This window comes from Coccomyxa subellipsoidea (assembly GCF_000258705.1).
Source record: "Coccomyxa subellipsoidea C-169, whole genome shotgun sequence".
In the NCBI taxonomy this organism is placed as follows: domain Eukaryota; kingdom Viridiplantae; phylum Chlorophyta; class Trebouxiophyceae; family Coccomyxaceae; genus Coccomyxa; species Coccomyxa subellipsoidea.
In genome coordinates this window covers 211240-226329 of record NW_005178041.1, presented here as the reverse complement: position 1 = coordinate 226329, position 15090 = coordinate 211240, and the positions used below count along the sequence as shown (strand labels likewise).

The window sequence follows — 15090 nt, the reverse complement described above, 5'->3', positions numbered from 1 at the left end:
TACCCCTTGTTGGACTCGCCAGATCCAAGCAAGACCCAATCAACCGTGGGCACGGTGCTCAGTATTTGTACCGCCCCCGCCAGCCGGGGCCACTGATATAAGCTATACATATATGTATAGCTTATATAAGGTTTTCGTTTTTTTTGTAGCTACTGTACTATAGTTTTGGATCATCCGGTGATGCATGCATGATGTCATATGATGCCAAGCTGCCATACGCACGCGTGTGTACTATGCAGCATAGTCTATGCTCGAACAACTAAAGGAGAACAACAGATGGTTCCTCGTTGTCAGATTGTTTTTGTGCATGACTCCTGGATTCCTTCTGAAGAAGGAAGGAAGGAAGGAAGGAAGATTACATCACTCCCAGCCGCCTAGGGCTGATTTGATGAACTGGCAGCATCCAAATAATCAAAACAATCCATCACAAAATGTGCAACACCAACAATGTCCAACTGCCACATGAATTGCTGCATCGTCACAATGTCTGCACCAAACAGCCCAGGATATCTGACCTTGGCGAGAGCGCTAAATTTAGCATAGGGCAAGAAACGCCATCGAACAGTGGAGGTTGCCATTGAGCGGCATTCGCAGAATGGATCGTCTGGGGGGTGTCTTCAAGATCTTTCAAAGGAGAAAGAAGAGAATAGTTTCCGCTGATCTTCTCCAGGGGAGTTCCGGCGAAGGCGCTCACCTGACAGTCCCTTCGCAGCTTGAGCAAGCCTGGGCCTTGGACTCTGGAACCAAGCGTTGCAAGCTTTATATGGGGTAAGTTCACCCTGAAACATAACAAGTGATATTTCTCTGATACGTTCTGCTTATGCACCTGCCATATTACGACCCAGTATGGGGCGCTGAGCTTGTGATGCCTCGTGTCACCTGAGCGCCATAAGATTGCTGACATCATTTTTGATATGTAGGATGGATTTGAATGCATCGATCGATATCAAGGAGATCCAGAATGATGGCAGCAGCGACAAGAACAAGATGGTTCCCGAGCTCTGGGAGCTGATCGCGAGCAAGATGACGCCTAAGGAGTGGGCCCGAGCCAGATGCGCCTGCCCAGCCATGCACAAGGCGAAAGTGAAGGTGGTGCGAGCGCGGCCTCACAACTCCAACCAGCTGGCTAGGGCGGCGGGAGACGTGCTAAACGCAAAGACGCTCTGGCTGGACCTGACCGCCCTGAGGACGTCGGGCTGCAGCACAGCGCTCTTCAAGAAGCTCTGGGGTCAGGAGGTTGACAGCCTGGAGCACCTTCAGCAGCTGAGCCTTACTCTATCCGCCAAGCCGGCCAAAAAGTCGCCAGAAGCACCTTTCTGCTGGCCAGCAAAGCCCAGCGAGAGCGTCAGCAAGTGGCTCGAAGCCCTGGCAGAGCCCCTGGCCTCAGCCCGCAACCTGGAGGTCCTGAGGCTGGACGTGGCATACGTGCCTGCGCTGCCTCCCATGGAGAAACTGCAGCACCTCAACCTCATCAGCTGGATGCCCCTGTCAGAAGCCACCTGCCAGTGGCTGCAAAAGCTGCCCAGCCTGCGCACCCTCAGCCTGGAGCAGAGCCCAGCCGCGGACATGCCACCAGCACACACGGCCCCGCCGCTGGACCTTTCAGCCTGCAAGCACCTGCAGTCAGTCAGCCTGTTCCACATCATCCCCAGTGACTTCCAAGCGCCGCGGCAGTGCTCGGTCACCCTCTGGACCGACCATGTGTCACTGCAGCCTTCCTGGGCAGAGACCTACAGCACATCAGCCACCGCATGCAGCGTGCTGGTGCCGGCCAGGGAATTTGTCAACCCCACCTTCTTTGTGGACATGTTTGCGCCTCCGGCTGCGCACCTGACAGCGCTGCGCATAGAGGTCCCCGAGGACATGCTGGGAGTGCTCAAAGAGCCCCTGATGCTGGGCGACAACGTGCCGAACCTGCGAGCCTTCCGCTGCCGCGCGTGGGACATCTTCCTCAAGCTCGGTGGCCAGCTGCGGCTGCAGAGCCTGCGCTGCGACGCGAAGAAGGCTGTGCACCTGGAGATCGAAGAGGAGGACTTGGAGGGAGCGGTCAGCGAGCTACAGCACCTGGATCTGTTCTGGGCGGCAAAGTCAGAGCACTCCCCACTGCTCCGGCGGCAGCTGATCGCGCTGCAGAAGACAGGCCGGCGCTGCAGCGTGGAGGCGGAGCAGGAGCCGCTGGGAAGCTACTGGGGAAGCTTCCAGGGAAGCCGCCAGGGGAGCAGGTTCCGCGCCAGCTTCCACGCAGATGCCGTGGTGGAGGATGCCAAGCTGTGCATGGGCTGTGGCGCTTGCGGCATGTGCTTGCAGGGGAAGCATGGCATCCCGGGCTTGTTTGGCCCTCCCTGACTTGCCAGAGCTGTGAAATGTGGGCAGAAGGCGGGTGAATGCACTTTGTGATATCAGTACCGGTGGCAAATCTGTCCTTCTGTGACTCGCAAGAGCTGTGACAGTGAGCTGAAGGCATGTGCATGCAAGGCAGCTGCACAGAATTTTGCAGCCCTCCGTGATTTGTCAGAGCTTTTGCTTAGCAGCAGAAGGGCATTTGAATCCAAGGGAATCACAGCACAGCTGTTTGGCCCTCTGTGGGCAAAGCTGAGAAATGAGAGCAGAATCAGCCGTTTGAATGATTCAGAACCCATGATGCTGAGCAAGATGCAAGCTGCAGAACGCAGTAGAATGCTAAGTATGAAACCCCCTGGAACGCTGTAGGCTTTACCTTTTCCATTCGTGCTTCTCTTCTAGAAAACGAGACTCAGTCTTGCACAGCAAGAACCATACTTATAAAATCCTGGTCAGGTACATTTCTAGCTGTCATGAAGGGTCTGTGCACTTGTTGCAACAAAGAAGTATGTGCAATCATGTGAATCCTAGTCTACTTAGCCATTGTTGTAGATGTGTGGTGATGTACGAGTATGCAGCGCGCCATAGCCGCAGCTAAGATTAGACATCAGTGTAGTACGGCATGGGATAGGAATGGGAGACAGCGAATTAGCCAGCATGAAAAGAAAGGCAGCAATGAGTGCCAATTCACAAGTGATCTAGGCATGCAGGAAAATTCCGATTCACGTGGAGGAGGGCTGTGATAGGAATGAAGGATGTTTGTAATTTTTACATTAATGGCAGAGAGCACATCTGCGTTAATGTTACAGACACCATGGCCTCATCAGTGAATCATTGTGTAATATTGATCATCCATGCCATGGCATACCATGCAACTGACCATGCTCTACTATTGCAGCTACTAAACAAGCCCACAACGCGACCGAGCCAGAAATTACCTGGTAAAAGATCAGTCCTCTGCCTACGATTGTATATGTGGAGCTGCGCAGCCAATGTGCTGAATGATAATACCAGTACCAGCTCAAATCTCGATCAGCAACCCAGGAATCTATTTGCATGCATCAAGGTGCTGTGTCGGCGGCTGATGAAGCATCAGCCTTGCATGCCAGGCGGTTGGCTAGCCTGCTGGCAATAACAAACGCCACAGCCTCCACAGTCACCATCGGATTGACGCCTGCACCCAGCAACAAGTTTTATCATGACCACAAAATCTTATCAAGCACAGCCGCAATTCTTTACATCAAGTGCAGACAGCATTGTGCAGCCTGTGGAAGCACTGCATGCACTGCTCGATCAATTTCTTGGACTCCCCTGAAGCAATCTGCAGGCGCGCAACTTCTTGGGCAGACTCTTGCACGACCGCAAGTTTCGCCGCCTGCTGACAAGAAGGCCGGGTGACCTACCACAATGCGGCTGTTAATGCTGGACAGTAGGCACCAGCAGAGGGTGTCTATTCTCTCTTTCATGATATTTCATGGGTGCAGAAGCGGGCTCACCGGTGCTGGTCGGCAGGGCAGAGGCGTCGCAGATGTAGAGGCCCTCCACATCCCAGCACTCGCCCTGAGGGTCGGCCACTGAAGTCGCTCGGCTGGTGCCCATCCGCGCCGAGCCCATCTGGTGCGCTGTCAGTACCGCCATCCTGTTTAGCTGCACACCTACACGCACAGACCAACACATTCAGCATTGCAACTTCTGCTGGTACATCATGATACAGGCACAGCATGTGCAAGTTTGAAGGTGCAACTTGCAGAACTCTCACCCTTCACTCACCACGGTGTTCCCAAAAAAATTGGCTGCAAGAATGCATGAGATGGTGGGCAGTTCAAGCTCAATCTAGCACTACAAAGCGGCCCGGTGCTGCTAGGCAAAGGACCTTACTGCTTTCAAAGCACCGCAAAAGCAGGAACAAGTAAAAAAGGCCCAAACGGCACCTTCTGTGCGCACGCTCCGGAGATATTCTTCAAGGGCCTCGCTGTTTTTCAGCGTTCCATTTGCCTCGGTCTCTGGCGTGAAGGTGAAATAGCGGCAGGAATGCAGCGTCATGACTGATTGCGCGCCGGCCGCCACCAGCGCCCTCAGCCCGAGCTCCATGCCCTGGCATGCCACAAAAAAATTACCTGCAGCTGCATTTTGGTTGACCGCGCTTCCGCGAGAGAGCACTGCTCGGCAAGATCGGTAGCGCGGCGGTCGGCGTGTATGATTTCAAATTTTAAATGTAGGCCAGGCGCAGAAGACTATCATGACGGGGAAAGCGGTGATGAGGAACTGCTGCTGCTTTGGCCTTGATCTGCCACATGAGGTGACTTTTCATGCCCCCTCATAAGAGGCTAGCCAGCGCTGACATGACATTGGTATGCCTTGAAACTGTGGGGCAAGTGCACTAGCGTCATTGCAATCTAGAAGCGGAATCAGGGAGCTTGCCATGGCGCTCATGAAGTGCATGGTTGAATAGACCTCCTGCCGGAAATGATTCTATGCATACGGTTTTGCAGGTATGCGAGCAATGCGTCTGACACTTATCCGGCAGAGAGCCACAGCTGTCCGCCTTTCGATTCTCAATACTGAAGCCCGCAGCAATGGGCTCTCACCTTCACCATAGAGATCCTGTCACGGGCGCTGGGCCAGTACTGCACTCTTGGCTGCCCATCCGAGCCTAAATAGACTCGGCCACAGTCCCTATCGCGCACATACACCAACGCCCCCGCAGTGTAGGGGAACTCGAGGGATTTTGCTCGGTATTCTCCCCCCGAGGGCCAGGGGAATGACGCAGCTGTCAGCCCCGGGTGCCCCTGCGCACGGCAGCAGATACACTTTAATTATATGCAACTTTTCACTGGTTTGTGTCAATGAACACTCTATGCATTCTCGAAAATCTTTTCTGGTCTTAATGGCTATAATAGACTGATTAAATTGACTTTCTGAGCAAGGAGACAGAGCTCCAGAAGTGAAACGCCAGCATGGCAGCTGAGCATGTATGTGCTGTTCAGTAGAGCGTCATGCGCACCGATGGAGTTGCCAGCAGTGGTCCATAGCCAGAGCCCTCCCAGTCGGCCGCCTCCCTGCTGAACACGCTCATTATTGCCCCCTCCCAACCCAAGATCGGCCCTTGCTCCTGTACAAAATGCACATAAGCATCTCAGGGACTTCTCATTTCTCCTCGAGAAGTCCAACTGGCAGCTGCACAGCTGCATCCTAACTACAGCAGCCAGCAAACATACACCAGAGATGACTGCAGAAGATACCAGCATTCAAGTTGTGCATCGTGCCATATTCCTTTCTGCCATGCTAAGAAATTCCTTTCTGTGGGCACAACCTTTAATTTTATAAGCGCCTCCATGCATCAAGCACTACATTTGGCAGTCAACGGTGTCACCGTTTTTTTCTTTTGGGCACCATGAGGACTGTCCCTGTCAAGTCTGTATGCATCAGCAGTGTGATCAAGATGAGCTCCGACCAAAAGAGACGCGCCTTGGGAAAGGTAGCGGTCACAACAGTGGCAGGGTGCATGCGCAGGTTGGTGCCAACGTTCCCGGCCACGGTGACGCCACTGCGCAGCAGCAGCGCAGGAGTGTGCAGCGCCCCGGCAGCTGCCACCACATGTGTGCAGCGCAGCAGCAGCCGCCATGGACGCCTGTTTTGGCTGCCTGCGGGGTGATCGTCGCCTGCCGCCGCAGCCGGGGGTGACGAAGCAATGACTACGCCGTTGACCTGGCGCGGCCGGGACGTGGACGCTGTTGTAGACGTTAGAATACGCTCCGCATAGGCACCTGCAATTTGAGATGGGTCCACCGTTTCAGATGATACTCTTGCCCATCTCCAAACAATGGAAATCCTTGTAGAGCCATGTGGTGTTTTAGCCTCATGAATGTCAAGATTCATCAAAGCTAGCACTGTTGCTGAAGCTCGCCAGCGCACTCAAGATCTGAAGGGGAGAAAATGAATTCAAGCATAGTAAATTCATTCAAGCATGCAATTTTGGAAGAGCGTGACTCCTTGCAGCTGTGTCCGGCCAATCAGGTTCTCACATGCGCAAGAATTGGGACGTTGAGCAAGTTATGAAGCAACAGGAGTGGCTTGCCTGTGAGGATCTTAGCCCCACAGCGGACAGCGTCAGTAAGGAAGGTGCTTGTGGTGTCGCGTTTCTCTCCAGAGGGGCACCCAAATGAGCAGTGGCCGCAGGAGTGTTCCCGGCTGGTGTTGCGCGGGATCTCGCCGCAGTGCGCGCCCAGCTGCTTTAGGCCCGCCTGCAGCTTCGAATTTGCATTCGAATGCTCCAGGATACCTGAACAGGCATGCTCAGTGCTCTCAGCAGAGAAGCTCTCACACTCTACAGAAATTGCTTCATTTTGCATTTAACAGTAGCGAACAGATGCTTTAAGGCCATGCCTATGTTGTCACAGGCACCCAACTTTTGCTTCCTGCAAGCTCAGAAGGATTGGAGCAGGCAATGTGCCCTTCGACAATTAAATTTGTCCACATCCTGGCCTTCATTGCACAATTATCACGGCTAAGCCCTTGGGGTCGTTTATCCCAGGGAATGATGTGCAACCTCCTCAGCCGTGTTATTTATGCGCCGAGTACTTTATGTTGCCACATGTGCCATTACTCACCTGTGGTGACACCCAGGCGCTCAGTTACAGCGGCCAGCGCATGATCATACTCCTCGCTAGCAAACACATCCAGACCGTGCTCCTGCGCCCACTCATTCCGCACATGGTCCGGCGTCGCAAAGCTTGCGCTCCAATTGATGCGCGTACCTCCTCCGAGCGTGGCGCCTGCCAGAATGTTGATTCCTGAACAGGCAGCAGCCATGGGTCTGTCCAAATCAAGCAACCCGTGCATGCATGCATGCGAAAGACAGGCCGGCATGCACCAGGACAGAAGCTATCTTTATTTTCCACTTGCCATCATAAACTTGTGCCGGACACAAGGAGTATGGCCCAAGCAATGGTTACATGACTGCCACGAACCTCCTCTTTGCATCTCTCTGGTAGATTTCTGCAAGGGCAGGGGTAATGAGCATGTGGCAATTCATGGTGAGAATACATACCTGCATTGTCAGTGGTCATGAGACCGCCGCCTTCGTACATCGTTCCAAAAGCCTGCCTCTCCTGGAGCGGCAGCTCCTGTGCCCGGGTGTACGTCCCCTTTTCCACAACCAGCACCTGTGCCAAAGGGCGCTCTGTCTCAGCGCATGAGCTGGTGGTCGTTTCAGTACGGCAGAGCACTCACATGTGACGTGTTCAAATCCACACCCGCACAAACGTATGACACGATCATCATGCCAGGAAACGCAGGCCCATGTTGCAGACTTCCTGTTGCCGCATGATGGCATATTGCATGTTCAAGTGCGCACAGGTGTCCGTGCCAGATCATGGCTGGAGCTGCCAAGGGTGAACCCTTTGCACAAGCGTTGGAATGTACCTTGAGGCCTATTTTTGCAAGAAGAGCGGCAGCCACACTGCCGCCGGCCCCGGAGCCCACAATGACCACGTCACACTCGATGACAGCGTCCCACTCGCTGCCGGATTCCTGGGAAGACGGGATAATTCAAGCTCCCAGTAACTCGTAGTACATGACATCCTGAGGCTTCAGCTCGACAAAATGCAAAATGGTGTGTCCATTTGCCGTCCTGGCAAATCCAATAGTAATTCTGTCACACGAAGACAGTTCTGGAAGGGTGCAGTGTGCGTAGGTGATGCTCACCAGCAAAGAACTGGCTAGGGGTAGATCAGTGAGGGCAGTGCGGAGCTCAGCTGCATCCTTATAGCTGGCGCTCAGGTCGAGTGTAGCAGCACTCAGCAGATCCTCCGAAGATGCCCTGCTGTCTTCCAAGTTCGCTGGCCTGTTGGGATCTGGACCTGCAGAGATGGCCAATTAAAATTTAGACATAACCCAGTGCATGAGGCGGCCGAGAGGAGCAGTTTTGGGCCAAGACGAGGGGAAGTCACCTTTATACTGTATTCCAGGCCAGAGGGGATTCTTTCCCTTACTGTCGTGGTAGGAGAACACTGTGCTCATGAGCACACCCTTCATTCCTTTGAATGCCTGGTCAACATGCACAGTGTCAGCACTCACAGTCTTCCGAACTTGCCTGAACAACGATTCCAAAACAAACATCGATGCATGCAGGCATGGTGATTCACACCTCCAGGAACTTTGGAATGCTGGAATGAGCCCAGCCCTGGAGTATGCGCTCGCGCGAAGCCAGGCTCAGTTCTGTGAAAGGCTGGACAAATGGCAAGCTGTGCGAAATAGCTGCAGTGCCTCCGAGAACAAACGTCCCCAGTCTCCATTTCAAGAGCTCCAGAACACTGCATCGGTGCAGGCATTCTTTTACTCTCCTTGTCCCAACTGTACATCCGTCTCATATGCTTTCTAGCTACATCATTTTTGCCAGGATCCAAACCGGCTCCTCATAGGTGGGCCGGATGTGCTGGGGAATCATGAACGGAGCTGCATGAAGGGCATGTGGTGCAAGCAAAGTGCGTGGCGCAAGGGCTGACTTCTACTTACAGAAAGAAGCTGCGCTGTGATTCGGGGGGAAGGACCCTGATGCTCCGCAGCACCTGTGCCAGTTGACAGGTACCAAACTTCTCTTGAGAGGGGTTAAGCACGACTATTCACCTCAAAGTATTATGCACCAGCAGAGTTTGTAGGGGATCATGCTTGAATGGAGCACTGAAAGTCATCTCAAGGACTGGAGCAGATCATGGTGGGTATTTTAGACATCCAAGGCGGTGTCGTACTTACCTCATCGACTACCTCGGGAATACTGTGAATTGGCAGCTGCAGCGAGGCAGCCGAACACGTATCCGTGCAGAAAGAGTTCTGATATCTGTGAGGATCCAACACTGGGAAGAATGTCTCCAAAAGCGCAGCTAGTACATCTTTGTAAGGCTCGGTGACACCCATCCTTCAATAGATATATAGCAATCAATCTTGAACCCGCGTCCAAACGAGGACACGGATTCTTTATTTAAAAGAGGCCAGCAAGCCCAGAATAATAAAGGTGTTTCACAGGACCTCGGCAGATCTTAGTATGTAGATTCTATATTTTGTCCTTGGGAGAAATCTTCCGGCACTCCTGCAACCTCAATATAACAATACGATTACAACATGGATTATTTAATCACAGCGACCAGCGCTTTATACCCTTGATTATCCCTTTCTTTGCTCTGGAAGCAAGGTGACTCAGTGCTCCTGATCAGGCAGGGCTTCCACGTCACTGGACTTCGAAACAGACGCAGAAGTCAAGGGAAGCAGACGATCCCGTCGCAGATATCGTATCTTTAAACTTCCGTGTTTGTTCACGAGGTCCACCATCATCTCCAGCTGCACCTTCCTTCTGCTATAAGGGTGAGTTTGCCCTGGTTGTGGATGTCGTCATCACAATCCCGGGGTTTTTTGAGACAGAAGTGCCCTTTGTGAGGCTGCAGTTGTCAGTCAGTTCACTAGTACGGAGCCGGAAACAAAGTTTGCTGCTGCGATGTGCTGTCTTTTGTCTTTTGACTAAGTGCCGAAAAGACGACTGGGAATGGGACGTGGCTAGACTGCAGCTGACACGGCGACCTGGCTGTCGATATTTTTGCTAGAATTGGAATTATGTGTCTCCTTCTGTAAAGAAGACCGCAAATTTTGCAGCAACAGGTTCATATGCTGCGCAGGCTTTCACTTTGCTGCGAGACTTAGTCATCACACAAGATGGTACGTGTTTGCTTCCTGTTGTGATTGCTTCTGCTTTTGTACGTTTGTGATCTGGTGTTCGCAGAATGGCATGTTGCTTCAGCCATGCACGAGAGCCATGCAATGCAGGACTTAGTGTTGATCGTCTGGTGACGTGCAGGTATCCGCTGGCTGTTTCAGCTGCCCTGCGCAGTCCACTGTTCAGGTCATCGAAAGATTTGGAAAGGTATGAATGAATCCTCACAATAGCTTGCGGTGCTGCAATTTTTGGCTCTTACACCTGCGTCCCGCAAGCAGACTCTTGTAACAAAGGCTGACTCTTGCTCTGTTTATGCAGTTCAACCGCGTCGCCAAGAGTGGATGCAATTTTGTGAACTGCTTCCTTGGTGAGTCTTCCTATGCTCACGGCGGCCGATGCGTTTACATAGTTCCATGCGATTTGCTGTCATTCCTATTTCCATAATATTCTTCTTATCTCGAGCGCCTATGTGTCACTGTTGCAGGCGAATGTGTTGCTGGATCCCTGAGCTTGCGTGTCAAGCAGCTTGATGTTCGGTGAGTGCCCTACTCTATCTGCGCTGGCAACTTGCTTGCCGGAGGACATGCTGCACAGTACCTTCAACGTGAGTCACTGCCGTGCGAGTGCTGTTGCCACCCGCATTCACAGCGAAGTGACAGCTTGTTGGTTTTCCCATGCTGCAGGTGTGACACGAAGACCAAGGACAATGTCTTTGTCAGAATTGTTGTCTCTGTTCAGTACCAGGTGTGACCTCATCCTTTATGGCAGCTCACAATTGCTTTTCAGGTCCCCCGCACATGCATTACTGTTCTGGCCTCAAGGCACAGGATGGCATTTTACTGTGTCTTCCCTTGGGACTGAAATGAAGGCTTTTTGGCACGACAGGTCAAGGAGGATGCCCTCTATGACGCCTTCTACCGCTTGACAAACACCAACGGCCAGATCACCAGCTACGTGTTTGATGTGGTGCGCATGTGTTCGTTGACAGTCCCTTGATATGCATCGAGTGCTACTCCAGCTGTCACATGGATCTTTTTGTCGGTGATTGCAGACAAAAGCTAGCAGCAAATGCTTTCTGTTGCAGTTTGCTGTCAGTTTTAAATCCCATCTTGTGCCTGCAGGTGCGCGCCATTGTGCCCAACATCCTGCTGGACGATGTGTTCACGGTGAGTTTACCTCAAGCCCCAAGCGTTGCCACATCTTGGTCTCTCTGTTATAACTAGGGCTATCTTCCTAGCTTCGCCCACTACTCTGCTTGTATAGAAGGATTGGGAGAGTGCAGGTGGCAAGTAGAAGATAAGACATCGAAATCGCAGATGTGCGGAACTTCGTGTGGTTTAGATAGGGGTATTGGTCAATCTACCCACTCGTCAAGGGGCCTGATGTTCACTGTGCTCGTGCAGGCCAAGACTGAGATTGCCAAGGAAGTAAAGGACACCCTGACCAAGTCCATGGCCAGCTTTGGCTTCATGATCATCGAGACCCTGGTGAGCCCCTCTCTCCTTCCCCTTGCTTCTTCTGCACTGATGCATCTAATTGCCAGGCACGCGGACCTTGCCTTGCATGCTGAATCCTTAGTACGGGTTTGCAGAGGCATTGCCATCAATCACCACATCTTCCTTTGCATGTGATTCTGTCTAAACCGGCAGGCCATGCAATGGCGCGCTGGCAGTGCGGCAGGGTGTATAGCAAAGGATGACTGTGGAGTTTAGGGGAACGATGGCGGGCTGTGTACAAGCATGTGATAGGCTGCGTAGATCACGTGCAGCAGGAAGAGGATCAGAAGCAGAACCTACCGTCAGGGCCTGTATAAGCTGGCCAGCAAATAAGACAGACAAGGGTGCGAGTGACAATAGGTGACTCGGCTCCGTTCCTAGGAGAGTGATGGCGCGCTTGCAGGGCAGCAGGGTTTATAGCAAAGGGTGAACGTGGGGGATTTGGGTCGTGCAGGTGACAGACATTGAGCCGGACCCGAAGGTGCGCGCGGCAATGAACGAGATCAACGCTGCGCAGCGCATGCGCGAGGCGTCCATCCAGAAGGCCGAGGCCGACAAGGTCATGGTCGTCAAGCGCGCCGAGGCCAGCGCTGAGGCAAAGTGAGTTATTATTCTCTTGCATCCTGCCTGCTACCAGTGTGCCCAAGGACATTCACAGACATTGACACTGCCGTTCTGCCAGCGCCGCTTTTTTGCATCCTTGCCCGCTATAGAATTGAATGCTGAGGGCATGCAAAGACACCTGTCATGCCATTCTGCACATGTAATGCCATGGTGTGGGGACATGCAAAGTTACTCATGTCGTCATTCCGAGATTCCGTGACTTTGTGGGAAGTTGTGCGCGAGTTCTTGGTGGGCCCTTGGCAGGGCACGAGTGCTTTTGCATTTCTTCTTCCATTTGCCATTGGGCACTGCAGCTGATCCGTCAAAGGCAGGTCATTGAGGAAGATGAGAGCCTGAAGTTCAGACTCGCCAGGTCAAAATTGCTGGCCAACATTGCAATGCGATTGTGCGCTTTCCAGATAGTGCAAGTCTGATTAGGAAGCGTTCAATCATAACCTAGGGCATCTTGTGCTGTGCAGGTTCCTGGAGGGTCAAGGTATCGCTCGCCAGCGGCAGGCCATCATTGCCGGCCTCAAGGACAGTGTCCTCAACTTTGAGAGCGGAGTCACCGATGTCAACAGCCGTGATGTCATTGAGATGATGGTGCGCCTAGGATCCGTAATCTGCATGTGTCTGGATTCCCTGACCTTGTTGGACCCGTTGATGTGTCGCAAATGTCTGTGTATTTCTAGGCGGACATGTCTGGATTTCTTCTGCTTGAGACTGCAACAAGCTGCAGCGTGCATACCAAATCAACCTCGGCATTGTCAAGAGAATGTGTCATTGGAATTTTCTATTCCAGTGCCATGAGTGCCCCAGCACTGTTTCTGTGATCTGCGTGTTGTTTTTTTTTCATGAGATTAAGCACATCTAAACATATGTTTTGCTGTGCGCGCAGATGATGACGCAGTACTTTGACATGCTCAAGGAGGTGGGCTCCACCCAGGGCAACTCCACCGTCTTCCTCAATCACTCCCCCAGCTCCATCGGCGAGATGTCCGGCGAGGTGTGTGACCCCCATTTCCTGTTTGCCGTGGTGCTGTCCAGTTTCGCTATCCGATGGGCCTTTTAACACCGTGTTACAGAGATCTTGCATCTTGCTCTTTGCGGATCTTGTCTCCAGCACGTTTGGATCACACCAGGACAACCTGTAGATCATGTATTTACCCTATTGTAACACATGGGTTCCGGTTCTGGTCATGCGTGTTACTAGGTGTTCTCTGACATGTCTGGGGTATATGTGTGCAGCTGCGCAACGGCTTCATGCAGGCCATGGCTGGGCGCACGCAGTCGATGAAGCGCGAGTAAGCTTGGAGCGCTGCACGCACCGATATTGTTGATAAGCTGGAGCGCTGGGAGATAGCAGCCACAATGCATGCAAGATTGGAATTAAGGGACTAGTACAGATGGCCCGTGCGAGCCACTTTGGGAATGGGGAGATTATGTCTGCCACATTTGGTGTTGAGTCTGGTGTTCAGGCATGTGTTTGTTGATGATAAGATGTTGGTTTTAAAAACATGCAATTTTGGGAGCAGCTTGTGACTATTGCTCGTTCTCGTTGGCGCCAGTATCAGTCAAGACAGTTCTGTGAGTGGATATCCATACAATGCACATATTGTGTACAGATGATCCCTCTGGAATCCTGCTGTTACACTTCTGTGTGTGCTTCTTTACCAGCGTGTTGTATGTAAAGCTGATTATTTTTAAACACTAGAAGGTTTCAGGGATGATGTGATTTACTGTGAACCTAGTCCTGACTCGACAGTATATATAGCAGCCTGTCTGAGACTGTTGTGACATTTTGTGCATGCGCGCTGGGCGTCGCATTCCTTTTATTTTATTTGCAGTTGTACATGGCAATAGGTGTGTAATCTTCTTGTTAGTTCCCCAAAAATTTGAAGAAGAGCTTGATAGTGTCATGACAATCTGCTTCTGGCAGATGGCTGCCGCCCACCTGTACGCTCACATTTTGAGCGAAATTGGCCCAAACAGCTGAAATGTTTTCCAGCGAATTTGGCGGTAAACGGCAATTCCAGGTTCCGTGATAAAAAATCACTCAAGCCAGCTGCCAGCTTCCTGGAAGCCAGAAGTGGAGGCGATGGGTTTGAGAACTGTGGTTGCCAGCATCCTTGTAACCTCCGCTGCTATAAGAATGAAGTGGAATGAATGTTACCGGTAATATGTCGATTGATGCTCGGTGAGCATGAGCGGCAACTGTGTTGAAGATGGCCGAACTTCAAGGATTCATCTTTAAAACCCAGGCTCTCCACCTGTATAGATCCTTCCTGAGGGCGGTGAAGGGTGCTCCCGTTGCTTCTCAAGGTGGAATTCTCTATTTACTCTGGAAAGTCTTCTACTTCAGACTTTCAGCACAGATCGATGCCCAAATTTGATTGGGATATGTCAGATGCACACGTTTTCGATTAAACACTGTTCCGGCAAGGTTTCGAGACAGCGTGTAAAATATGTGCGCTTCATATGTAGATTATTAGCTTTGCCAAATCCTCCTAGGTGCTTTCGATCACTGATGGCCTCCGCACTTGGCAGGTGAACTTAAGAAGGAGATCAGACACGGATTCGAAAGAGATCGAGGGGCAAAAGATTCATATGCGATGAAATATAGCCTGAGCAATGGGCGTGTCCAGCTGAAGCAGCTCAGGGACATGTTGGGAATGCGACACTGATGGTCCAGGTGCTCATGTGGGCCTATCTCCTTCCAGACGTTGATTTCGTACATCCCGATAGACTAATAAATAGGCATTCTCAATAGTAAGACGAGTCGAAACCTGAATGGCCTGCCCAGCGTCTGTCTCTCTCATGGATACAGTACACGTGCTAATCACAGGCAGGGCAGCCAACATTCTGAGTTGGATTCCAGGATGGGAAAGGTTGGGCGTGAAAGCGGCAGCGGAGCTTTTGACCAAAGGCGGAGCCACGTGCTGCCTC

The 15090-nt window shown here is 52.1% G+C and overlaps 3 protein-coding genes across 3 annotated transcripts; 2 read left to right on the top strand and 1 right to left on the bottom strand.

Moving 5' to 3' along the window:
- Positions 1-921: 921 nt before the first annotated feature.
- On the top strand, positions 922-2346 carry COCSUDRAFT_58826 (hypothetical protein; the record flags this gene model as incomplete). Its single annotated transcript, XM_005650772.1, has 1 exon — positions 922-2346. One exon carries the CDS (start codon positions 922-924, stop codon positions 2344-2346), a length of 1425 nt encoding a protein of 474 aa, XP_005650829.1.
- Positions 2347-3401: 1055 nt separating this feature from the next.
- On the bottom strand, positions 3402-7869 carry COCSUDRAFT_12194 (FAD/NAD(P)-binding domain-containing protein; the record flags this gene model as incomplete). The annotated part of the gene is made up of 10 exons (XM_005650771.1): positions 3402-3514; positions 3837-3995; positions 4272-4434; positions 4929-5129; positions 5345-5445; positions 5805-6048; positions 6447-6622; positions 6951-7133; positions 7391-7505; positions 7765-7869. Coding segments are annotated over 10 exons (1560 nt in total), but the record flags the coding sequence as incomplete, so codon positions are not given.
- Positions 7870-9677: 1808 nt separating this feature from the next.
- On the top strand, positions 9678-13866 carry COCSUDRAFT_32127 (hypersensitive-induced response protein). The gene is made up of 13 exons (XM_005650770.1): positions 9678-9699; positions 10008-10047; positions 10187-10252; positions 10364-10412; positions 10530-10581; positions 10729-10789; positions 10931-11011; positions 11167-11211; positions 11449-11532; positions 11996-12141; positions 12624-12747; positions 13043-13150; positions 13393-13866. Exons 2-13 carry the CDS (start codon positions 10045-10047, stop codon positions 13450-13452), a joined length of 879 nt encoding a protein of 292 aa, XP_005650827.1. The 5' UTR covers positions 9678-9699; positions 10008-10044; the 3' UTR covers positions 13453-13866.
- The last annotated feature ends 1224 nt before the right edge of the window (positions 13867-15090 follow it).

Excerpts from the sequence above, each read along its gene's own strand:
- COCSUDRAFT_32127 (XM_005650770.1), top strand. Across the intron at positions 11,533-11,995 it reads TCATGATCATCGAGACCCTG|GTGACAGACATTGAGCCGGA; the intron begins GTGAGCCCCTCT and ends TGGGTCGTGCAG. Across the intron at positions 12,748-13,042 it reads GTGATGTCATTGAGATGATG|ATGATGACGCAGTACTTTGA; the intron begins GTGCGCCTAGGA and ends CTGTGCGCGCAG.